General features: G+C 44.0%; 3 protein-coding genes across 3 annotated transcripts in view; 2 read left to right on the forward strand and 1 right to left on the reverse strand.

The window, feature by feature from the left end:
- LOC123499217 lies at positions 1-5580 on the forward strand. Its single transcript, XM_045246967.1, has 3 exons — positions 1-157; positions 2196-2294; positions 2375-5580. The coding sequence occupies exons 1-3, from the start codon at positions 60-62 to the stop codon at positions 4491-4493; spliced, it is 2316 nt and encodes a 771-aa protein (XP_045102902.1). The 5' UTR covers positions 1-59; the 3' UTR covers positions 4494-5580.
- Positions 4524-19117, forward strand: LOC123499213 (transport and Golgi organization protein 6 homolog). The gene is given in 14 exon segments (XM_045246955.1): positions 4524-6246; positions 8083-8239; positions 8666-8828; positions 9404-9598; positions 10529-10732; positions 11045-11302; positions 11485-11734; positions 11737-13409; positions 13504-13654; positions 14316-14416; positions 15720-15833; positions 16453-16671; positions 18117-18210; positions 18974-19117. Coding segments are annotated over 12 exon segments (3507 nt in total). The 5' UTR covers positions 4524-6200; the 3' UTR covers positions 16648-16671; positions 18117-18210; positions 18974-19117.
- Positions 16818-25516, reverse strand: part of LOC123499207 (transcription initiation factor TFIID subunit 3-like) — a 23864-nt gene continuing 15165 nt past the window's right edge. Inside the window, 5 exon segments of the mRNA XM_045246942.1 lie at positions 16818-18208; positions 18953-19053; positions 19724-19983; positions 20673-21097; positions 24938-25003. Of these exon segments, the coding sequence (XP_045102877.1) occupies positions 18082-18208; positions 18953-19053; positions 19724-19983; positions 20673-21097; positions 24938-25003 (979 nt within the window). The 3' untranslated portion in view covers positions 16818-18081.

Raw genomic sequence — 25516 nt, forward strand, 5'->3', positions numbered from 1 at the left:
GGTGTCTTTGTCGGAATGTAAACAAACAAGATGGCTGGCCACGTGCCGGGGGGAAGAATATGACAGCTGAGGACAGGGTGCGGTACAGCTGTCACGGGGCACTCACCACACCCTCACCCTGCCACCCTGCTACCCTACCGCCCCATCACCCTGCCAGGTACACTTAAACATGACACAAAATAAGCTAAACTAGAAAAAAATACACCATTAATTAAACTTTCTATTTATTTATTTTCCTCGATTTTACTCTGAGAAATAGCAATGGAAATAGAGAAACAGAATCACCCTTCCTTATAGTATCATAGAGGCTTCGGGAAATTCAAGATGGCGGCTGTAGAGTTGTTGAAATATTGGAAACTTTGGGCGGGTATCGAAGTGAAGGGAGAAAAGCAAGGGAAAGCGGGTTTACCTCTCTACCACTGCCGCTGTCACGCACTCAGGCTGAGGAAGCTTCTCTTGTGTCACTTATTTATTTTGTTTGCTTTATTGATTTCATATTTTATTACTATTATTTTTACCTTCATTTTTTTTTCTTCTTTTAAATTTTTTCTCTTTTCAGTTTTATATATTGATAAGAATAGTGGGTCTTTTCTATTATTTATTGATTTTTATTTATTTATCTATTTATTTTGTCTATCTATTCATTCATTCATTCATGTATTTATTTTATTGACATTCATTTATTTATCTATTTAACTTCGCCCTTACTTTAAATAGGTTCACACACACACACACACACACACACACACACACGCACAGGGAAAGAACACACAGATAAAGCAACAGAGATAAGTAGGATAAGATAAGAGAGGGCCAGAGTTTAGCCTCGTGATTCTCCGCCCCTCCTCATACGCCGGCCCCCCCGCCCTCCTCACCCTACCTGTCACATGACGCTAACTCCCATAGGCCGTCACTTGCTGGAATGGTCACGCTGGCACTTTCCTATTATCATTTATTTATTTATTTTGTTTGTTAGTCTTTTTTCTTATATTTAGAGTCATCAATCTCACTTTCCTTGGCTGTGAAGTTGTTTTTGTTGTTGTTTTGTCAGTTTGTCTGATTTTTTTTTTTTTTTTATATATACGTCAGTCTTGTTTTTATTTAGTACGTTTCCTAACCTAACCTCACCTGCAGTTGATGTTTTTGTTATTGTTGTTGTTGTTGTTGTTGTTGTTGTTGTTGTTGTTGATGTTGTTATTGTTGTTTTTGCATGCCTGTCTAATTTTCCAATGTTCATGTGTATGTTAACTCTTTCACTTCTATATGGTACACCTTTCCTAACCTAACCTAACCTAACCTAACCTAACATAAACCTAGCCAAACCTAACCTAACCCAACTCAAACCAACCTAACCCAACACAAACTAACCTAACCTAACCAAACCAAACCTAGCCTTACCTAACCTACCTAACCTAACTTAACCTAACCTAACCTTACCAAATCTAGCATAATCAAATCTTTCTGAGACATCTTCACTCACTCCACAGCTTCCTCCGATCTTTAAATTTGATAGGAATTGCAAACTCTTCTCTGTTTTGTTCATTTCTGGTGTGTTTATAAAGATTCCCTGCCTTGATTTGAGTGGTAGTTATCTCGTATTGTAGTGAAAGGGTTCTGGTCTTTATCTTGTATCTCGTCTTGTTCTTCCTCCTCCTCCTCCTCCTCCTCCTCCTCCTCGTCGTCGTCTCTTCCTCCTCAAGGTCTTTTGCTGTTTGTACTTCCTTTGCATTCCCTTGTGTTCCTCCTCCTCCTCCTCCTCCCACGCCTAAAATTTATATCCACACACACACACACTCACTACACTCTGCGTAGTGTAGTGGTTAGCACGCTCGACTCACAATCGAAAGGGCTGGGTTCGAGTCCCGGTGCGGCGAGGCAAATGGGCTTGGGTGTTAATGTGTGACACGGGTGTGTTGACCTAGCAGTAAATAGGTACGGGGTGTAACTGGAGGGGTTGTGGCCTCGCTTTCCCGGTGTGTGGAGTGTGTTGTGGTCTCAGTCCTTCCCGAAGATCGGTCTATGAGCTCTGAGCTCGCTCCGTAATGGGGAAGACTGGCTGGGCGACCAGCAGACGACCGAGGTGAATTACACACACACACACTCTCTCTCTCTCTCTCTCTCTCTCTCTCTCTCTCTTAAAATTGACTGATTAAAATGTTTCTAATATAATACCATCCTCCTCCTCCTTCCTACAGATGCGGCCGAGTACCTTCCTGCTGGAGGTGGTGGTGGGGGAACTGTCACTCACCTCCCACCTCTCCCGCCCTGTCACCTCCCCCGCTGTGTGTGTTCAGGTGAGTGTGTGTGTGTGTGTGTGTGTTGTAATAATGCTAACAAGATTTATACCTCCACCATCACCACTACCCTCCTTCAGATACGCGGCGGCCCTCCCCTGGTCATCCCCTACCTGCCTCCGGCCTTCACCAGCACCCTTGGCCCACCACAGACACACCCAGGCAGTTTATGTTCCAACGAGGCAAGTCCTGCATATTCTCGGCTCCTTGGCACCCTTTGTCGCTTCCAAGGGGGCCAGTGTGAAGGTGGAGGTGTTGCGTAGTGCCAGTGACGGTGTGGGTGTCCAGAGTGCCTTGGTTGGGTGCCACGAGGGGTGTTTAGTGCCACAGGGTGAGTCTGCAACGCTTATGGTTCTCAGGGGTACGTTGCTGCTCACCGGGAGAGACAGAGAGAGTGTTGGTGCTATCTCCATCTCTATCTCCATGAAATGTCTCGGTGTGGAGGTCCCAGCGGGTGGTAGGATAAGCCACACACCCACAGGAGTCCCCGGTATCTACGAGGAGTCCTTCAGTGTCCTACAGGATGCGCAGGTTCCTTATGAAAACCTCCCTGCTTCTGAGAGGATAGCACTCAGGATAGCCAGCCTTGAGGATCCGGCCAGTGCCAGCTTCCCACCCCCTATGCGAGCTGCCCCGGGGGAGTGGGAGAGGTGGCAGGATTCCCCCAGGCGGGTAGGGGAGCTGGCCCAACCCTTGCCTATCATGTACTTAGGGTGGGATGCGGAGGGCGAAAGAGTATGGGAGGAGAAGTTGGCTTTGATGGACCAGGAGAAGAAGCAAGACAGTGAGGGCGAGGTGGATGGTGGGCGGGAAAGTGACCAAGACAGCGACACACCACCCAAGAACACCAGCCACACTAGAAAACCTAACAGGAAGCCCAAACATCAACACCATTCACCCAAAACCAAACGGAGACAGCCACGCAAGCACGCACAAACACACTCGCAGTCCTCTCGGCCTCGCGGATGGCTAAGGTCCACCCCGCTGGCCCCACAATGCACCGCTAAGCCACCCAGACTCAACCGCACGCATCTTCTCCGCCTCGCTGCTTCTAACTCTCAGCTGGACCGCGATTTGAAGGCCGAAGTGGAGCGGAGGGTGAGAAGTCGCGTCAGGGATTTAGAAGACGATTTCCTCACCCTCATTGGAAAGTTGGCAACGAAACGGACCTCCAGGGTAAACTATGGCACCTCGGCGTCTGTTGTAGCCACACGCCGGACCCTCCAGAGTGTCGGGTGCCAGACGGACAGTGCCAGGGAGAGAGTGCCAGTAAATGTGGTGAATGATGGCAGCGTTTCCCCGTACCAGTTCTTACAGCATGACACATCACCACACCGTCACACACCACCGCCACAGGAAACCACCCCGCACCACTCCTGCGAGACGAAAGGCACTCAGACGGACGCTAAACACACACCTGAGCATAGAGTAACAAAAAACACACGTACTGACAAACAAACATTGACAGAACCTCCTCCAAACACACTAACCAACAAACCCAAACACAAACCACAGGACTCAAACACAGGACCGCTTGCAGAGACACCACCTGACGGACTTAACGTGATAAAGATAGCGGGAAGAGTTTTAGCCGCTCCAGTAACAGGGAGATCAACAAGAGAGGCTGCTGGGACCTGTGACAATGCGAGACTCTTACTGGGCGACATACCGAAGAATTTGACATATGTGATTGGGCCGGATGGGGAGAAAGTGTATGTGGGAATTGAGGAAGCGAGAGGGAGAGATGGAGAGAGAGAGCAAGGAAGAGGAGAGGGAGAGATGCGAGTGGAGAAGAGAGGAGGAAAAGGAAAATATGAAAAGGAAGAGGAAAACAGTGAAAGGCAAATAAGTGAAAGAATACCTCACACCTCCTCCTCTTCCTCCTCCTCCTCCTCCTCCTCCTCCTCCTCCTCCTCCTCCTCCTCTCCAGCTCCTCCTTTGACCCCCAGGCCCTCCAAACACCCGTTCCTTACCCCAGGGGAGCAGCCACTAAGAGAACCATCACAAGACACCTGGGGCCTCACATACACCATCCACCCTGCTGACCAACACACATCCACATCCACACGCAAATCCACCCCAGCCACGCACCTCAGCAGCTCTTCCGTGGATGCGGGTGGTAGTGGAGAGGTGGAGGAGGAAGTGGAGGAAGGAAGAAGAGGTGGAGGAAGGTTCAAGTGCCTCCAGTGTTTCAAATGAAGTGTTTCGGGAGATATGGAAAGGTCGCAAGGCCGATCTGCTCTCCGCCATAGCCAGCAGTCCACTACATTCTGTCGGTGAGTCCCTGCTGAGTCCACCCACCAGCGCTCCACACTCGCAACCAAGTGGAGTGGTGGATGGCTCCCTAAACTCCACCTCTGCCGCCTCCACTCACTCCAAGAGGCAGAAAAACACACCAAAAGACGATTCACTATACCAAACTAAACCACAAAAGACTAGTGATCAATTTGGCACTATTAATGGCACTAGTAGGCCTCTCAGTGCCAGATCTTCAGGTACAAGTATAAGTGACATTAGTGCCAGAATCGCGGCCTCCTCGTGGCACGGAAGATTGAAGTGCCAAGGCTCAACACAGAGTCTGTTAGTTCATATGTGCCATCTGATCAATCTGGCACTCTCTCTTCTATGTCTGATGTGCTGATGTCTCCCTCATCCTCCTCCTCTGACTGACTGTGGTGGTGGTGGTGGTGGTGGTGGTATAGTGGTGATGTGTTAACCCCTTCAGTACTGGGACACATTTTTACCATGAGATTTGTGTGTGATTAGACCGTTTTATTTGCATTAGGAAGAGGTTATGGAGGTCAGAAGATTAATGGTCATAGTTTTCACCATTTTAATCCCCACGTAAATTTCCGAAGCTGTATAAAATCACCAAATAGTACCCAGAATACGGAAACGCGTCGTGGTACTGAAGGGGTCAAGCTTTCTCTAAGGTCATGAAAACTCTCCAAAGTCCATGAACCGCCACTGCTCCCTGTCAAACTCCCGCTAGTCTTGTTAACCTATAGAACCATGAAAGCTTTCTTGAAAACCACCCAGAACCATTCCACTACAGCCTGGTAAACTGTGTCACTAGTACTGTTAGATTATCACCAGAACACTGAGGCTGTCTAACTATCACTATATAAATAAGACTACAGAAGCATTAAAAGCACCCTTAAAAATCTCAGTTAACGTCACCAAAGACAGATAAGATATTGATACGCTTAGAAATGCCGTCCATAGATATATAGATCACAATAAGTATAATAATAAAATGATTGAAATAAAGTAATATATACATTTATCAACTTTATTTTATTTTCAGGCATAGTGTAAGTTGAAGTAGTGGTTTTAGTTTTCATTTAGTGCCCTGTTTTATCTGCCTCTATCAGTCTGTTAAGATAGAAATACCGGGAAATGATGAAGTAGCGAAAAAGATGATAAGAATAATGGTAAACGAGCAAGAAGCGTGCTAATGGGCGGTGTAAGCAGATTAAATTTCGCGGTATTCTTTCTCCTTTATAAACGTGTTAGCTATTTAACAAGACGCTAACCAGTAAGAGTTTATTGATTATTTGTGAGTGATTCAGTACTTTATTGATCACAATATAGAAAGTAAGCAATGATTATAGTACTCATCCTTGTAGAGTTATTTCAACCTGCAATATTTTACCTGCTTGAAAGTAAAAATGACATACAAATAAATATAGAGAAAAAAATAAATGCTAACAATATCAGGGAAACTTAAATATAAATAGACTGGAAGAGAAGAGTGATCTGTAATATAAAGTTGTTTGTGTCTGAGTCTGTCACATGTTGCGGGGTGAGTGAGGAGCGCAGAGTGAGGCAGTGAGTGTTTCCGCCTCTTCCTCCGCCCCTGGCAAGTGACAGTCGTGGGTGACAGGGTGAGTGGGTGCTGCAGGGATGGACCACCGCCTCTACCAGTGTGTGGAGCAGCTGGCCACTCTCGGTAAGCCACCACTGTGTTAATAGCCATGTTCCCTCATTAGTATCAGGTGAACACGTGTTGCTGTTTGTTGACTTACCGATGTCTTTCTGTGTAAGAGGAAGACATTTTTATTTTTTTATTTTTTTATTATTGCAGTTTTAACCAATACACACGTCACTATACGCATTCTCACGGTTTACATCACACTTCTACCAGTATTTCTAAACCCATTTTACCCTATCGAAAATGAATAATAAGGTCAGGTTAGGTTAAGTTTCCCAGGAGGTCCCCAAGCTTGCTAAAACAGGGAAAAAGAAATATAAGATAGGTTGTATTGGTTCAAACTGCACATTTACCCTTTTTATTTCATGCTATTTATTTTCATTGCTTTTGTTCAGTTTTGTGCGTTTATATTTTATTTGTAATTTTTTTGGCACTGTCCTAATATAGACGTCCCTCTAGCTCGCCTTGTTTCCATGCTTCTCTTCGCAGCTCTTTCACTCACCTGACGACGTGGGAAGGAAAATATGATAACCAATACTAACCTAACCTTGCCCTAATTTTCATCTAACCTTACCTAACCTAACCTAACCCAAAATTCAACCTAACCTAACCTAACCTAACCTGACCTAACAAACGTAACCTAACCACGCTATTTTTCAGAAGGGTTTTGAGGAAGATGTATCAGCAGTGTGTGTTGCCTCAAGTAGGTTACATTAGCTAGTTAGGTTAGGTTAAAGATTGGGGTTAGGTTAGTTCTGGCTGTCATAATTTCATTCCCGTCTCGCTTCAAGTAGGTTACATTAGCTAGGTTAGGTTGTAATTTGAGTTAGGTTAGTTTTGGTTCTCATATTTTCATTCCCACGTCATGTCAGCTGAGTGAAAGAGCTGTGAAGGGGAAGCCGGGAAATAAGGAAAGCTGGAGGGATGTCTATATTAAGTTAGGTTAGGTTGGGTTATAATTCAGGTTAGGTTAGTTCTGGTTATCGTATTTTCTTTCCCACGTCATAGTAATTGAGTGAAAGAGCTGTGAATGGGTAGCCAGGAAGTGAGGAGAGCTGGAGGGATGTCTATATTAGGTTAGGTTAGGTTGAATTATAATTTTGGTTGTTAGTTTTGGTTATATTTTCATTCCCACATCATGTTAGCTGAGTGAAATAGCTGCGGAGGGGGAGCCAAGAAACAATTAGAGCTGGAGGGATGTCTATATTAGGTTAGGTTATAAATTGGGTTAGACTAGTTCTGGTTATGTTTTTATTCACATGTCATGTCAGCCGAGTGAAAGAACTGTGAACAGGAAGCCGGGAAGTGAGGAGAGCTGGAGGGACATCTATATTAGGACAGTGCCATTTTTTTTGTATCTCTTTATGTTGGTCTTGTTTTCTGTGTGTGGTGTTGACCTTGACACACTGATTGGTTTGCTCGTTCATTGATGTGTGTGTGTTTGACGACCATTCATGTCATTTTTTCTATTTTGTTCTTGTTTTATTATTCTATTTATTTGTATTTATTAATTCTATCCTTTTCCTTCTTTTTTCCCATTTCTTTCTTCTCTCCTTCCTTTTCTTATCTTTTTTTCCTTTCTTCCTTCTTTTATTCCTTTCCATATTTTTCTTTCTTTTCTTCCTTCTCCATATTTTTCTTCATTCTTCACTTCCTCCTTCTCTTCCATCACATCTCCCTTTTCTTTTCTTTTCTTCCTTTTCTTATTTCTTCCTCCATTTCTTCATTCTTCCTTTTCTTAATTTTCACTTTTTTCTCTTCCTCCTCCTCCTCTTCCTACCCTAACCTAACCTAACCTAACCTACCTTATCCTATCCTACCCTACCCTACCCAAATCCTATCCTAATCCCACAGGCAGCCCAGACCACACCACCACAGAGAGTGCCGCTGCGGTGGTGGCTGAGGTGAAGGAGTGCCTGGCGGGTGTGGCCGGGGATGAGGGGGGCCGCGTGCTGGCTACTGCGACACACCTACTGGCTGGTGTGGACGTGTGTGTCAGGGAAGATGTCAGGTATATGTTTAGCAGTGTTGTGTGTGTGTTTAGGGGGTTAAGTGTGTGTGTTTTGGGTGTTGTGTGTGTGTGTTTGGGGTGTTTTGGTGTTGTGTGTATGTGTTTTGGGTGTTTTGTGTGTGTTTAGGGGTGTTTTGTGTGTTTTTAGGGGGTTAAGTGTGTGTGTTTTGGGTGTTGTGTGTGTTTTGGGGTGTTGTATGTGTGTTTGGGGTGTTGTGTGTGTTCGGGGTGTTGTGTGTGTGTTTTAGGGTGTTATGTAACCTAATGTAACTAAACTAAGAGAGAGAGAGAGAGAGAGAGAGAGAGAGAGAGAAAATAATGCTTAAAATGTCTAGTTACCTTAAAACAACAATGATAATAATGAAACAAGACTAAAATTTCACTACAAAACTTAATCAACCACCACCACCACCACCACCACCCCAGGCTGCAGTGTGGGTGTCTGTCCGTCTCTCTCCTCCACCACTTGGCACGGCTCCTGGAGGGGTCGGAGGAAGTGCCTACCCCCACACCTGGCCGGGGAAGGGGTGGGGGTGATCCGGATGCACCCCCACCTCCCCCTCACCTCCTCAGCCTCCACCAGACTCAGGTAAGATTAATTTGTATTCATTTGTATTTATTTGTTTCAGTTTTTCTTTCTTTTTATTAATTTTGTATTGAGTTGTATTTATTAATTTTTATTTTTTTTTTCTCTTTTTTTTTCTTGCAATGATTTTGTTTAATTTTTGTTAATTTATCCATTTTTTTTTTTATTCGTTCATATTCATTTCTTACTCGTTTGTTCTTTTTACTTTTCTTTGTCTATATTATTTTTGGTTGACATTTATTTATTTCTATTTTATTTATGTCAGGCATTTCAAATAACATCCAATTTTTATCCTAAACAGTCAAAACTCATTCATACACAACCACACCCTATCCTAACCTAACCTTGTAAATCTAACCTTAGCTAACCTGACCTAACCTAACCTATTCTAACCCTACCCAGCCCAGCCCAACTCAACCTTACCCTACCCTACCCATGTGTACAGCTATCCTATCCTGTCCTAATCTACAGCTATCCTTTTCTATCCTAACCTAACTTAACCTACCTTAACCTGATCTACAGCTATTCTATCCTATTCTAACCTAACCTAGCCTAACCCAACCTAACCCCCCCAACAGGTAGTGGCCGCAGCAGCACGTCTGGCCCTGTACACAGCAGTCCTAGCCGGGATGGACCAGGAGTCGGCCCGGTTCGTTAAGATGAGTCTGGCCCGTGCAAAGTTCATTCTTGGCCCGTCACTTCTCGAGGTACCACAGGGAAGCCGGCACTCTCTCCTGGCTGGCACTATGAGGCTACTGGTGCCCATTGTCAAGGTATGGCACTGTGAGGGTGGTGACGTGTGGTGCTGTGAGAATGGTGATGGTGTTTGGTGTGTTGTTTGGTGCTAGTGGTGCTGGTGGTGAGGTATGGCACTGTCTGAAGGTGGTGATGGTGTTTGGTGTTAGCAGTGGTGGTATATAATCAAATCTCAACACCCACATCACAATTAGAGGTGTCTCGTGATATTGGTGTAAGTAATTGGTGTTAAGAGTAGCAGTAGTGATGACAGTACAAGTTAAGCCTTCCAAATCCAGTGACTGCCAGACCTGAGGCTTACAGGGTTATGGAAAATTCTGGGCTACACGTGGGCCTTAAGTAAGCATCCTGAAACACCCTGCATAGTATTAGTCACCCTATATATAACTGGAACATTGCTTTAGTAGTGTGTGTGTGTATGTGTGTGTGTGTGTATTTACCTAGTTGTGGTTTGCAGGAAGGGAGTAAACTGATGGTGTCCCGTCTCTATATCTTTTATCAAATTTCTCCTTAAAAGTGTGCACAGTCCCAGCCATTACAACCTCCTCATCAAGTTCATTCCAATTGTTCACAGCTCTATGAGGGAAACTTTACTTCTTGATATCTCTTCTAGTAAAACCCTCTTTCAGCTGTGTGTCCAATAGTAAAAAATCTTTATCCACATCCTCCATACTATTAACCATTCTATAAACAAGTGTGTGTGTGTGTGTCTGTGTGTGTGTTAGCTGTACAAGTAAATATGCATGTAGAAGGACACAGAAAAACACACACACTGCCACATCATAGCATCATTGTAGCAAACTTACATTATTCCAGGAAATTTAAATAATTCTTGCAAATTGAAATAAACTGGATTATAGGATTTGCCAGATTACGGAATTCCGGATTTTGGAGGTCCAGCCTGCATTAGTAATAGTAATAATCCTATCACAAACATCACTCCACAGCACGACACTCTCGGCTCCGGGATACGACAGTCTTGCTTTCCGGAGATGCTGAGTGCCTTGCTGTGTCTCTGCTTCTGCCCCTCCTCCACCACACACCACCCACAGGACACCGCCTTCTTCAGGGCACAGCTGGAGGCACTCACAGCTGCCACGGACCCCAGTGTCACCCTCACACACCTCCTGCTGCTCATGGGACTGGCTCAGGTGAATGGGAGAGAGAGAGAGAGAGAGAGGAAGTTTTTTTTTCTTTCTTTTTTTATCTCATCTGTGTTTGTGATTGGTATAAGTGTGTATGTGTGTGTGTGTGTGTGTGTGAGAGAGAGAGAGAGAGAGAGAGAGATTGGGTTTTTTTCTCCTGTTTATAATTGATATGTTTTTTTTTTGTGTGTATCTAGTAGTAGTAGTAGTAGTAGTAGTAGTAGTAGTAGTAGTAGTAATAGCAGTAGAAGTAGTAGTAGTAGTGATAGTAATGTGTGGCTTGGACAAACTGTAACCTCCTCATATTTTATTCCTCAGGGTGGCAGCAGCAGCAGTAGTAGCAGCAACAGTAGTGGTGGTGGTGGTGGTGGTGGCAGGGGTTGGCTGGGACGCACCTGCAACTCTCTGGTGGTGCGTCGTTACCTGATGGGTGAAGGAGGGCTGCAGGTGGTGGTGGGTGCGGGGCTGGCCCTCTGTGACGGCCAGGATGTGCGTCGGTGCCAGGCTGTTGCGGCACTCATTGCTCACTCCCGCACTCCTGACCTCACCTCCTTCTATGCCTCTGTGGGCCCTCAGGTGTGTGTGTGTGTGTGTGTGTGTTAGTCTTTATTTTGTGTTTCTTTATTGTTGCATTTTTTCTCTTCCTGTTCTTGTTCATGAAGATTTAAGGAGATTTATTTATTTATTTGTTTATTTATTTTGTTTTATTTATCTATTTATCTATTTCCTATATTTAATCAATGTTCTCTGTGTCTCAGGTGGTTGCCATGCTGGATGCTGCCCCTCAGCTGGCCCCGGAGGTGGTGAGGGTGGTGGTGCTGCTGGCCGGGGAGCTGGCCGAGCGTAGCCCCTCCCTGGCTGCCCAGCACCTTGGCCAGCCACTCCTGCAGCCCCTGACACTCACCACCCAGTCCCTCACACCACCGGGATGCAGGGAGGCCAGCCTGACAGAATGTGTGGCCAGACTGCACACTCTCATGATAGACACGGCTCCTCCCACCCCAGCACTGGCCAGTTACTCCAGCCAGCTCTGTGTCCCCTGCTGGTCATCACCACCATGTCCGTCACTCACCTGCGCTCTCCTGCCCGCCACCTCATCACCAAGTACCTGAGTCACCTGGCCAAGGAGGAGGTGGTTGGTACACTTGTCAGCCTGGCTGGTCTTGTCCAGACGTCCGCCAGTCCACCTGTCAATCCCGACCTGGCCCTGGTGCTTGATGCAGCCGGCGGAGTGAAGGTGGCAATGCGGTCTGGCCCTGGCAATGCCTTGGAGGAGGATGAGGCGACAGCCAGTTGTCTATCTGGTATCCTGGAAGACCTGGGCCAGCCTGGTACTGTCCTGGCATTCTACAGGAAGCTGGTGGAGTTCTTTGACTTTAAGGAGACACAGGAGCCTGGCACAGCTCCATCGCTGGTGACGGAGGCTGACAGGGTGGCGGGGCAGTTTGAGAGGGTGAGGCGTGTTGCCATGTGTGTCACCCTGCTGTCCTGCCTGGCTGAGAGTGAGAAATTGACCGGTGACCTATTCCAGGATCTCTCAGCAGCGGGACCGGTGGTGGATGGCCTGCTGAGGGCTGGTTGCCAGGACTGTGTGGACGAGGGGCTCAAGGACATACAGGTCTCCCTCGCAGCGAACGTCCTCATCCTGGTGACCTGCTACGTGAGTGACCGCAGCCTCAGGAAGGACATGACCTCAGGGGACTGGGCGGGACTGAGGGCGCTGCTCCCGGCACTGGAGATGACTGAGGAGTGCCTGCAGGACGAGGGGGTGTGCCTGATGGCCTCCCAGCTACGGCACATGGTCGCCACACATGGGGTTTTCAAGGCTGATGTTATGGCTGGCACTCAGACACAGGGTAGGGCTGGAAAGGCTAACTCTGCCACAAGACACAGCAAGGAGGTCAAAGGAACACAAGACAGGCATGACAAGGGAACTGAAGTGACAGGAGAGGTGAAGACTGAGAACGCTGCTACACTTACTGAGGAAAGGGCAAAAGACAGCAACATCAGCAAATTGAGAGAAGTAGACATGAAAACCAAAAAAATGTACAAGGGTGATGAAGAAAGTGAAAGAACATTAGTGAGAAGGGAGGAAGAAGTGAAGGCTGTGATAAAGCAAGATATAAGTGAAGTGAAAGAAGAACAGAAGGAGGAGGAGATAAAGGAAGAAATGAGTGAGGTAATCAGAATAAAAGAGGAGGCGGTGGAGAGGCGACAAGAAGGAAGCAACACAAAGAAAGAAGGAAGAGAAGAAGAAGAAGCAAACGCAAACACAAAACAAGATGACAAAACTAAAAGAAGAGAAAAAGTAGATGACGGAGAGACGAAAAACAAAAAAACGGAGAACACCACAGCGGAGAAAAACAAAAATACAACAACAACAACAATAAAGCAAGAAGAAAGTGAGGAAAATGAAGAAGACAAAATAATCACAGAGAAACAGAAAAAGGAAGAAAACACATTTGAATCCGCCATGGAGGACCTAATGAGTCCCTTGCTGCCCATTCGAGGCCACGGCATCCTCGCTCTGGCCCGGCTGGTGGAGGAGAGAGACAGCACGGCACTCCAGCATGGCACTCAGCTTCTGGCACTCTTCCAGCGGCACTTGAGGGAAGACGACTCGTATTTGTACCTGATGGCTGCACGGGGGCTGGCGGCACTCTGCGATGTCATGCCAGAGAAGGTGAGTGTCGCAGAGAGAGAGAGAGAGAGAGAGTTTGTGTGTAGCCAAGCCTCTATCCCTCCCTCATAATCCCCCGCCTCCCCTTCCCCTGCAGGCGGTGGTGGTGGTGACGCAGGAGTTCAGTGTGGGGCGGCGCAGTGCAGAGGACAGGGCGAAGCTGGCCGAGAGTTTGAGTCGAGCTGCCCGTCGCCTCGGCCCGCTGCTGCCGCACTACAGGGACTACTTCATCAATGCTTTCCTTACAGGTGTGTGTGTGTGTGTGTGTGTGTGTGAGAGAGAGAGAGAGAGGGTATTGTTTTTTTGTGTTTTTGTTTTTCTTTTGTCTGGTTCTCTGGTTGATTTTTTTTTATTTATTTATTGTTTTTTTTTTATTTTATTTTATTTTATTCTATTTTACTTACTTTTTTACTTCTCATTTTGATTTGCTTTTATTCTTTTTACATGTAGTCTTTTGTGACATTTTAGTAGTAGCAGTATAGTGACCACCACCACCACCACCACCACCACTTACACCATCACACAAAAACACCCTAATTTGTCCTTAAAACACCCATAAATGCTCATCAACACCTCTAAACACCCCAAAACAACCTAAACTGCCCTTAAAATACACATAAATATCCCTGAAACACTTCTAAACACCCCAAAACTCCCTAAAATGCCCTTAAAACTTCCTAAAATGCCCCTGAAATATTCCAAACATTCTGAACTGCCCTGATTACATTCCAAAATGCCCCAAAACACCTCTAAACATCCCAAAATATCCTAAATTGCCTTCAAAACCCCTTTAAATGCCCATAAAGTCTTAAAACACCCTGAATTGCCCTCAAAACATCCTTAGATTCCTCTAAAACACCTTAAAACACTCTAAAATATCACCACCACCACCACCACCACCACCTACAGGAGTGAGGGACGAGGAGTGGCTGGTGAGGGCGGCAAGTCTGTCAGCGCTGGGGGACGTCTGTAAGGAGCTACGGTTTAGTCTGGGTCCCATCGTGCATGAGGTGAGGCTCTCGGGGTGTGGCGCTGCTTCCTCTCTCACTCTTTTCTGTCTTTTCTCTCTCTCTCTCTCTCTCTCTCTCTCTCTCTCTCTCTCTCTCTCTCTCTCTCTCTCTCTCTCTCTCTCTCTCTCTCTCTCTCTCTTGTTTCTCTTGTTTCTTTTACATTCTCTCTCTATTTCTATTCATCTCTGTCTTTCCATCTCTATTTTCTCGCTCTCTTTCATTTTCTCACTCTCTTTCATTTTGTCTCTTTCATTTTCTCTCTCTCTCTCTCTCTCTCTCTCTCTCTCTCTCTCTCTCTCTCTCTCTCTCTCTCTCTCTCTCTCTCTCTCTCTCTCTCTCTCTCTCTCTCTCTCCTAACCTAACCTAACCTGAATTGATTTAAGTTAACAGACTCTGACCTAATTTAACGTAACCTTATTTAACACAACCTAATCCAACTTAACTTAACTTGAATTATTGATACGAACCCATGCGCTTGGAGACCCCATGGCCCTCAAAGCGTGCATGGTTCCTCTGTGCCACGGCGACCAAAAATGTTATGATTATGTTAGTTTAATTTATATGTTAGGTTAGGTTAGGTTAGATCAGATTATACTTATGTGGCTGGTTAGGTTAGGTTTGGCTAGAGAGGTTAGAATAGGTTAGGTTTACGAGTAATTAAAAATGGAATGTGTTTGTTTAGGTTACTGTTGAGGTTTGGGTTGGGTTAGAGAGGTTTGTCTTTATTTATGGGGTTTAGTTAGGTTAAGAGAGGTTAGTGTTAATTTGTGGGGTTTGGAGGTTAGGTTAAGAGAGGTTAGTGTTAATTTGTGGGATTTGAAGGTTAGGATAAGAGAGGTTAGTGTTAATTTGTGGGGTTTGGAGGTTAGGTTAGGAGAGGTTAGTGTTAATTTGTGGGGTTTGAAGGTTAGGAGAGGTTAGTGTTAATTTGTGGGGTTTGAAGGTTAGGATAAGAGAGGTTAGTGTTAATTTGTGGGGTTTGAAGGTTAGGATAAGAGAGGTTAGTGTTAATTTGTGGGGTTTGGAGGTTAGGTTAGGAGAGGTTAGTGTTAATTTGTGGGGTTTGGAGGTTAGGTTAGAAGAGGTTAGTGTTAATTTTGTCGGGGTTTGAGGTTAAATTACACAAGGTTGGGCTGGAGATGGATTAGATTGGATTTAGATTTGGTTAGGTTAAGATAGGCTGGGTTAGAATAGGTTAGGTTAGGTTAAGATGAGCAGTGACAGAACAAACATTATCCGCAGACACACTTCCTGACCCACAGAGGAGATGGATGTCACGTTCCTATGTTGTGTTCTCCTTCAGGTGTTCTCAGTGCTCAAGTTGGCTGTTGCTTCCGACGAGTCTGTGGAGGTGCGTCGGGCGGCTGTCCTTGTGGTGACGATGCTGCTGCAGGGCCTTGGTGGTAGTGCCATTAAGGTGGGTGTGTGTATGCATGTGTGTGTGAGTGTGGGGTAAGAGATGAGAGTGGATTAAATGTATGTAAGACTGTCTATCCCCTTTTTCTGTGGATATAATAAGAGGACAAGGAAGAGAGGAGATAAAAGGAGAAGAAATAGGAGAAGGACAAAAAGGAGAGGAGAGATGAAGGGAGATGAAATAGAAGGAGAAAGAGGAGTAAAGCATAAGTGTTTGAACAAAAGGGAGAGGAGAGGAGATGAAATAGGAGGAGGAGGAGGAGGAGGAAAGCATGTTTGTTTGTCTATACTAATATTTGAGTTGCTTTTTGTTTGCTATTTGTATTTATTTGTCGTGTTTTTCATTGTGTATTTGTATTATCGTATTCTGTGCTTGTCTCTTATCTTTGTTCATCTTTCTCTTTGTCTTGTGTTATCTTTATTTTTTATTTATTTCTTTTGTCTATGGGATTTCTTTCCATCTTTATCTTTCACTCATCACTCTCTCTCTCTCTCTCTCTCATTTTGTCATTTGATTTTCATTTTATGTGTTAAGTGCATTTTCCTTCTCTTTCTGTCTCTTTCATTCACTCACTCCTTATCTTTCACTTATTTTCTTTATTTCATTCATTCTCTCTCAGGTGCTCAGCGATGTTCTGCGGGACCTGTACCGAACACTGCGTTTCCTGGAGGCCAATGACTCTGACCAGGTGGTGCGCATTCACTCCCAGCTGGCCATTCAGGAGGTAGACTCAATCATGCGCCGCTTCTTCATGCCCTCCAGTGGCCTCTCCAAACGCATCTTTGTCCTGGACGCCCCACCACCGGCCCTCTGAGTGTCTGTGTGTGTGTGTGTGTGGGTAAGTTTGGGTTTTTTAGTGTCTACTTGGGAAATATTCTTGTTTATACGTTTTTTTCCTTTTCTTTTTGTGTTTTTTTGTGATTTGATGTGTTGTTCATGTCTTTTGTTTTTCTCTCTCTCTCTCAAGGCAAAAGGAAACACACCTGAACCTTTGACATATATATATTTACCTCCCATTTCAAATACAAATATCTACAGCAACACAGCAACGATGACAAAAACCAACCAAACAACAACCACACAGCGAGACGCACTGGCCAGACCCAACTATGCCTGACCAGCTCCTCCTCCTCCTCCTTGCTTCGCTCTCCTCTCCACACACCCACACTCTTTGGCTCATCCTCTCCACTTGGTTCTTGATTCACAGGGCGTCTGTCTGTCTGTCTCTCTTCCTGTCGTAAATTCTTGTCCTCTCCAGCCTATAGTTATCTTTTGTGTCTTTTCATTATTATTTTTTTTTATTTTTTTTTTTTTTTTTTTTAGTTTTCGTCATTTCTCGTCCACTCCTGGTTATATTAATTTCTTGTCGTCATTTTCCATTTTGTCATCTATTTTTTCTGTCTTGTTTGAACTTCAGTGGTATCTCAGTAGTGAAGGAAAGTTGCCTTGTTGATGGTCATACTGGTTACTTTCCAGTCATGGCGTCTTTTTCTGTTATAAGTTCAAAGTGTCAGTGCCTCAATAACCTCATCTTGAATCCCTTGCCTCTATCCAGTATTTCCTCACAGTTATGTCTTCACTCACCACTGTTCCTCCCTTCACTCTGACCTGTCCACAGCTGACCACTGCTATTTTCTTCCTCTTCTTGTCTTCTTTAGTTAGTTTTCTGGAGATACTAATTGTCTTGTCTTCCAGCACTAAGTTATTCCTTCCCAGCTTCCCTGCAAGGATGTTGATTCAAAACCCACACTGCAGGAACTCTAAGAGAAAATTCCACCTTGTATGTCAAGCAAAACTGTACGGCCACAAGATGCACTCGGGTTGCCTTCCCCTGCAGGACACAACAGCAGCAGCAGCAGTGTCTTGGTGTAGCGTCACAGCAGCACCAGAACAAAACAGCACTTATTAAAAAGATCTTGAAGGGTAGCCGGCCGCCACAGCCCTGGCCGGCCAAGCTTAGGTAGACCAATATGGACCAAGTTTGTCAAGGCGTACATCCTCAGATATCTGAGCGATTTCAGCGTGCAGAAAAAATATGCACCATTGACGAGTGTGTGGGACATTAACTTGCTCCTCTCCTCACCGACCTGGCAGAAATTCACCGTTAATGGCAAAGATGCAAGAGTGAGATGAAACCACCAAGCCAAGGAAAGGAGAGCTGCCCACAACACTCAAGAGGCGACGTCTCCAGCACAGTGGTCCCTCCCGCAGCACCAGGGCCCTCCACTGCCCTGCCCTGCTGACTCTATCACTTCTTTTTACGTCCTCGCTTCTTCTTCTCAGGGGGAGCGCCGCGCTGCTTGTGCTGGGAGAGGCACCGAGGGCAGTACCAGTTGACGTCATCGTTGGGGGGAACCTGGATGCCCACACAAACCCTGTAAGGAAGAAACTCATTCAGTAATCTTGAACAGTAGTTAGTTTGTTGAGGATTTCATGTAATTCTCTTATATTCTTTCTGTCACTTATGTATATCACAAGTAAGAGAGAAAGACACACACACACACAAGCCAGAGGACCAGGGTTCGATTCCCCGGCCGGGTGGAGATATTTGGGTGTGTCTCCTTTCACGTGTAGCCCCTGTTCACCTAGCAGTGAGTAGGTACGGGATGTAAATCGAGGAATTGTGACCTTGTTGTCCCAGTGTGTGGTGTGTGCCTGGTCTCAGGCCTATCCCAAGATCGGAAATAATGAGCTCTGAGCTCGTTCCATAGGGTAATGTCTGGCTGTCTCGTCAGAGACTGCAGCAGATCAAACAGTGAAACAGTGAAACACACATGGTAGCTCAGTGGTTAGAGTGCTGGCTTCACAAGCCAGAGGACCGGGGTTCAATTCCCCGGCTGGGTGGAGATATTTGGGTGTGTCTCCTTTCACGTGTAGCCCCTGTTCACCTAGCAGTGAGTAGGTACGGGATGTAAATTGAGGAGTTGTGACCTTGTTGTCCCAGTGTGTGGTGTGTGCCTGGTCTCAGGCCTATCCCAAGATCGGAAATAATGAGCTCTGAGCTCGTTTCGTAGGGTAACATCTGGCTGTCTCGTCAGAGACTGCAGCAGATCAGTGAAACACACACACACACACACCTTGACCCTCCCCCTCCCCCCTACACACACACACACACTCACCAGTGGTACCAATCGTCGCAGGTGTCGCAGCCAATCATCGGGGATCCGTCGTCCTGCTTGCCACATGTCGGGCAGATCCACACCTCATTCCCTTGGTCATCCTGCAGGGAAACATGTACAAAATAATTACCTGTTACTACAAGAAATAAAGCTGTAGTGTTTTGATGGTGTAGACTGATAACCCTGTATGTGGGAGAGTAATGGTAGTGGCTGGTGGTAATGGTGGTGTAAAGTTTGTTAAATACAGGGAATAAAAAATACTAACCAAACATTTTTAGGTCACCAGACACACTCACTGCCTTAGCACACCCACCAAACAATCTGACTCCCTTCATACACCAAGCAAACACTTTCAGCTCACCAAACACTCCCTTAACACTCTAAAAAACACTTTCAGCTCACCAAACACTCCCTTAACACTCCAAGCAAACTCTCCTAGCTCACCAAACACTCTCTTAGCACACCCACCTCACCAAACACACTATTCCAAACACACTCACTCCCTTCATACACCAAGCAAATTCTCTCAGCTCGCCAAACACACTACTTCATTCAAACACACCAGCCAAACACTCACTCCCTTCACACACCAAGCAAACACTCTCTAGCTCACCAAACACACTCATTACCTTCACTCACCCACCAGGTCATGAAATACTCACTCCCTTCACACACCAAGCAAACACACTCACTGCCTTCACACACTCACCAGGTCACCAAACACACTTACTCCTGTAACACACCAAGCCAACACAAACACACATCACTCACCACAAAATGTCCGATGGGCCCCACAGTCTCAGTCAGGAGTCCCGTGCCCTTCTGTTCCTGCTTCTTGCTTGGTTTGGGTGTCTCCAGGGGTGGGGAGACAAGGGGCATTGGGGAGTGGGCGGGATAGGAAGGCTCCCCCCCGGTCACCCCCGCCCCCATACTAGGTTTGCTAATGCTGCCCACGAGGGGGTTGGAGGATGGCGAGGGGACATCTTTCTTCTTTTCCTTCTTTTCCTTCTTCTCTCGTGGTTTCTTGATTCCTGTGTTAGTAATTTGGTCATATGAGTCTTTTTTTTTTTATTTTTCTATGGGTGTTTGTAAGGTTTTTGTGGTGTATGTATAAATTGTTGCTCTGTATTTTCGTGTCCAATTTTTCTGTGGGTGTTCCTAAGATAGTGTTCTTTTTATTTATTTTTTTTTTTTGGGGGGGGTATATATATAAATGATTACTATATATTTTTGTGTTCATATATAAATTTTTCTGTAGGTGTTGTGAAGATAGTGTTTAGTTTTGTTTTGTTTTATATATATGACTGTTCACTCTATCTTTGCACTTCTAGCAGTTTTTTCTTATATAAACAAGCAATCAGACTTTTCCTCCTATACAAAACACAAGATGTATGGAAAAAAAAAAAAAAAAAAAAAAAACACACACAATTCCTGCTTGAGGTGTAGAGCACATGTATGGAAGTGTGTGGGCAGGTGTGGTGGTGTGGACATGTGTAGGAAAGTATGTGAAGGTGTTGGGAGGCATGTGGGGAAGTGTATGGAGGTGTTAGGACGTGTGTGAAGGTGTAGGAAAGTGTGGAGAGGTGTGGGTGAGAATTAGTACAGGTGTAAATTAAAGAAAATAAATAATAATATATAAATAAATTGATAAAATAATGTATGTGTATAAGGCTGCAGGTGAACAAACACTGGTACAGGTGTGGGTGGGTGAACACTTTACCTGCAGCCTTCTTGTCGTCAATGGGCTTGGGTGTGGGGGGCGGCTGTGGCTTGGGACCAGTGCTGGCTTTGGGGGAGGTGGGGAGCTTGGCCACAGACTGCTTGGGGGTGGCCGAGGCAAGTTTTGAGGTCTTGCTGGAGGTGGTGGTGGGGTTCTTGATCTTGAGGGGCGGTACTTCTTTGACCTTGGCCGGCGTGTGACCTGAGTCCTTGGGTTCCTTGTGCTTGGTTACCGGGTTGGGCACGTCCTTGATCTTGAGGACAGGGAGTGCTGGGGGACTCTCTGCTCGCTTCTGTTGGCTGCGTGGTGGCCGGGTGATGAGTGCCGAGATCCTGGCTATCTCTGGGGAGCCTGGCTGGTCGTCCTGGGTGCTGGGTGGCGGTGGTGGCGGTGGCTCATCGTGCTTCACCACCGGCTTGATGACCCTGTGGAGTGTGGCAGGCAGTGTTAGCAGTGTTGGCAGTGTCAGGATGGTCTGGATTGCTGTGCAGTATCTGTGGTAAGCTGTGTGCTGTGTATGCTGCTGTCATGCTGTGTCAGTGGTCTGCCTATAACTGAGTTTCCTGTACTAAATGTATGTAGTCATCAGTTGAGGAACTACTGATCTAATCTGCAATGCAAGGCCTGAGCTCACTGTATTAATTGCTACGTAGAGTGTCAAGATGAGGAATTGTAGCTTCAATCTGCAGCACAAGAGTTCACTTCCCTACAGTAGTAATTGCTCTGTACAGTTTCAAGTCAAGAGATTATAAGCAGTCATTATGCTGTGAAAATGAGATATTCAATACTTTTACCAGTAACAAGACACACTGCTGATAGTCACTGTGCTGTGAAACTCATATATTCCACTACTTTGAATAACTACCCAAGAGTAAATCACTTCATGAACTCTTGCACAGACCTATCAGCTCAAGTGTTGGTGGGAAGGAAGGCACAACATTATCCTTTGCCACAAAAACTTCTTAAACTAACAAAACTATAACTTATTTAAGCAACTTTAAAAAACAAAACCATCTTTATCAATTTGAACTTGAACCAACAAAATTCATTGATGTTAATCCTTGAAACAATTACTCTTTATCAGTACAACTTTAAAAAGACAATTCCTCATTAGCGTAACTTAAAAAAAAAAAAAAAGTCATCAGTAGAAGTCTTAACTAACAAAACTTTTAACAATCAACATAACTTTAGAGAAACAAAATGAATCTTTACAAACATAACTTTTACACCAACACAATCATTCTCCACAGTCATAAAAAGAAGACCTTTATCTACAAGTACAAGATAAACAAAGAAGACAGAACACATCCTCCTCTGGTCCATCTCAGAACATTCCCGGTGGACACAGCAGAGGAGTGAACAACAAGAACAAGTAGATGGCAAAGATGATAATGTTCTTTCATTCTCCGTCATTCTGAACATTCATAGAGAGAAGACTGGCAATGACTACTGGCTAGGAGATGAAGGGTAACCAGGTAGAACAACTAGAATTATAGATGCAAAGAAATGCTCTCCGTTCTTCGTAATACAGAACAGAAAAACAGCAGGAATTAATAGAGAATCCCATGTTTGTTCTTCATAGTAAAGAACGTTACGATAAGCAAGTGTTCTCCATTCTCCACAATAAAGATAAAGAAGCAAAGTAAACGAAAGCAAGCAAGAGAACTAAGAGAAAATCAATAAGTAAAGGAACAAATAAAGCTAAAAGACAAGGAAAAAAAAAGAAAAGAAAAACAACTTTCTCCATAAAGAAAAATAAATAAATAAATAAACAAAAATATAGCTGCAAGACCAAGAGAAAAGGAAGAGTGAAAACAAAACACTCTGTAGAAAAAGAAAACAAAACCAAACAAAAAATGATGTAAACCTCCAAAAGAGGAAAATAAATCAATAAATAAATGAATAAATCTACAGCCACAAAATCAAGACAAAGAGAAAGAGGTAAAACAAAACCGAAGACAAAAAATGATCTAAAAAAAAAATAAATAAATAAAAAAGAACCGAGGAACATAAATCAATAAACAAACAAAACTACAGCCACAAATCCAAGAAAAAAAGGAATAAGGGAAAACAAAACACTCGCCATAATGAAAAAAAAAAAAAAAAAAAAAAAAAACGAAGACAAAATATGATCTAGACAACAATAAAAACAAGCAAAAGAACCGAGAAAATAAATCAATCGATAAACAAAACTACAGCTGCAAAACCAAGAAAAAAAAAAAGGAAGAGCGAAAACAAAACACTCCGTAAAAAGAAAGAAAACAAGAAACCGAAGAGGATAAAGAAAGATCAAAATATAAAAAAAGTGAAAAAAAATGAACAGCAAGACCACAAAATATAAACAAACAATAACACAATAACAAAAACAATTTCTCATCCTCCACAACAGAAAAAGTAAACAAAACCACAAAAAACACAAGCTAGAATATTGCGGCCATAAAAAATAATAAATAAATAAATAAAAATAGAACATCGAGGCCATAAAATAATAAATAATAAAAAAAATATCAAGGTCATCAAAATAAATAAAAACTTCATAACGCATTCCTATCTCCGCCATTACAACACAGCAGAGGAACAAAATAATGCGCCAAGCTGTTATTTAGAGGGCAGCCAAGAACAGTGAACAGCAGGAGGGGCCACCAACAGCAGGAGCACCAGCAGGAGGAGGACAAGGAGCAGCAGGCAGTGAGTCACCAAGGCAAGGTATCTCACCACTTTCCAGGTAGTGAGTGTAGCTTGGTGAATGGAAATATGTTGATTATTTGTGGCAATCTAGTCTGGTGTCTGTTTTTTTTTTTTTTTTGTGTGTGTGTGTGTGTGTGTGTGGTCTAATGAAACACTCACTTCAAAACCACAATATCTGCCACTAATACTTAAAAACAAAATCTTCAATGCAAAAACACACATGAAATTATGGTAACTTCCACCAGACAATAAAAAAAACCAAACTTTCCTTTAAACCACTCAAAATAATAGAAAAACCATTTAAAAAACATGAAAACTCCCACTAGACAAAAAACCCACAAAACCTTCCTAAAACCAGTCAAATCACAGACACCCTTGAAAAACATGGTAACTTCCACCAAACACAACAAAAACCCACAAAACTTTCATAAAAACCATAAAAGCACCTTTGAAAAAAAAACATGAAAACTTCCACCGGACAAAACCCCACAAAACCTTCCTTAAAACCACTCAAATCACAAAAACACTCTTGAAAAATATAACTTCCACCAAACACAACAAAAACGAACAAAACCTTCCTGAAATAACACAAAAAACACCCTAAAAAAACAAACAAACAAACAGACAACTTCCACCAAACAACAACAAACACCCTTTCTAAAACCATTGAAATCACAAAAACACCCTTGAAAAACATAACTTCCACTAAACACAATAAAAACCAACAAAACCTTCAAAAACCACTCAAATCACAGAAAAATAAGAATAAAATAAATGACACAATAAAAGAAAACTCACCGAACCTTCTCTAGAACCACAGAAACCACACAACACACCAACACTGGAACATAAACCAAGCAAACCAAACCTCGCTTAACTAACCACCACAGAACCCTAAAAAGACACAAACATCCACATAATAAAAACCCAATTGAGCTAAAAAATAAATAAATAAATATAAATAACAATAAAATCAATAATAAATAAATAAATAAGAAGACAACAGAACTTTGCTAACCACATTAACCACAAAACACAATCTCTGCACTGTAAAACAAACAACACAAACCTTCCTTCACTGAACTAACCACCACCAAACACAACCTCAGCACTGTAAACCAAGCAACACAAACGCTCACTAACCTAACCACCATAGAACGCTAGAAACACCCACACAGATAACAAAAACTCCATGAGCTAAAAAAAATTAAAATAAAATAAAAAAATGATCCGCAAAACCTTCCCACATAAACCACACAACACAACTGGAGTGTAAACCAACTTAACCAAGCAACACAAACCCTCACTAACCACCACAGACCCCAAAACAATCCCAAAAATTAGATAACTACCACCCCCATTGCACAAGAACAAGCAGAACTGGAAGAACACTAAGAATAACAGCATAAACAGGGAGGAACAGGTCAGACACCAGCACTACAGCGAACACATGCCTTGGGGAGCACAGGAGGGTAACAGAAGCACTACTAAAGCAGAATCACGTCCAGGGGTGCCTCAAGGAAGCTAACAGAAGCGCAAGGAGTCTGATTGACCTAAGCAACGATGGGAATACATACTTTACGTTCATATACTGACTCCCTCCCACTGCTGGCATTACTCCCATGCCAGCAGAGGGTGTGTGACTAGCAGAGGGGGGCAAAATGATGGGGGTTATTGCATGGGGGGCTCTCCAACGAACTCTCTTTCGCTCTTACACTCGGATTTACACACTTGTCTTTTCTGTTTCTCTTTCTAGCTTCGTTTACTCTCTCTCTTTCACGCACTTCCTCACAAAATGTAATTCTTTTCATAATTCTCTCTCTCTCTCTCTCTCTCACATTGCTTCATTTACTCACACTCTCTCTCTCTCACATTGCTTCATACTCTCTCTCTCTCTCTCTCTCTCTTACTCATTTTTCCACTAGCATTTTCACTCTCTAACACACACACACACACACACACACACACACACACACACACACACACACTCCTTCAATATCTTTCCCTAACCAGAAAAAAAAGCAGTAAGGATCAAACTCTCATAAAACACTTGCACTATAATGATCTTTAATGCAAATCCTCACTCTTCAGGTTAGCTGAAATCATAAGAGTCCTGACACCACATAGGGAGTTTGTTGCCTTGTCTGAGTGGATGA

The sequence above is a fragment of the Portunus trituberculatus genome, chromosome 8, assembly GCF_017591435.1.
Source record: "Portunus trituberculatus isolate SZX2019 chromosome 8, ASM1759143v1, whole genome shotgun sequence".
Classification (NCBI taxonomy): Eukaryota; Metazoa; Arthropoda; class Malacostraca; order Decapoda; family Portunidae; genus Portunus; species Portunus trituberculatus.

What these genes read in the sequence shown, in the direction of transcription:
- LOC123499217 (XM_045246967.1), top strand. Translation starts at nt 60, where the DNA reads ATGACAGCTGAGGACAGGGTGCGGTACAGCTGTCACGGGGCACTCACC. An exon ending in CCGCCCCATCACCCTGCCAG is followed by an intron (nt 158 to 2,195) that starts GTACACTTAAAC and finishes TCCTTCCTACAG; the next exon opens with ATGCGGCCGAGTACCTTCCT. An exon ending in CCCCCGCTGTGTGTGTTCAG is followed by an intron (nt 2,295 to 2,374) that starts GTGAGTGTGTGT and finishes ACCCTCCTTCAG; the next exon opens with ATACGCGGCGGCCCTCCCCT.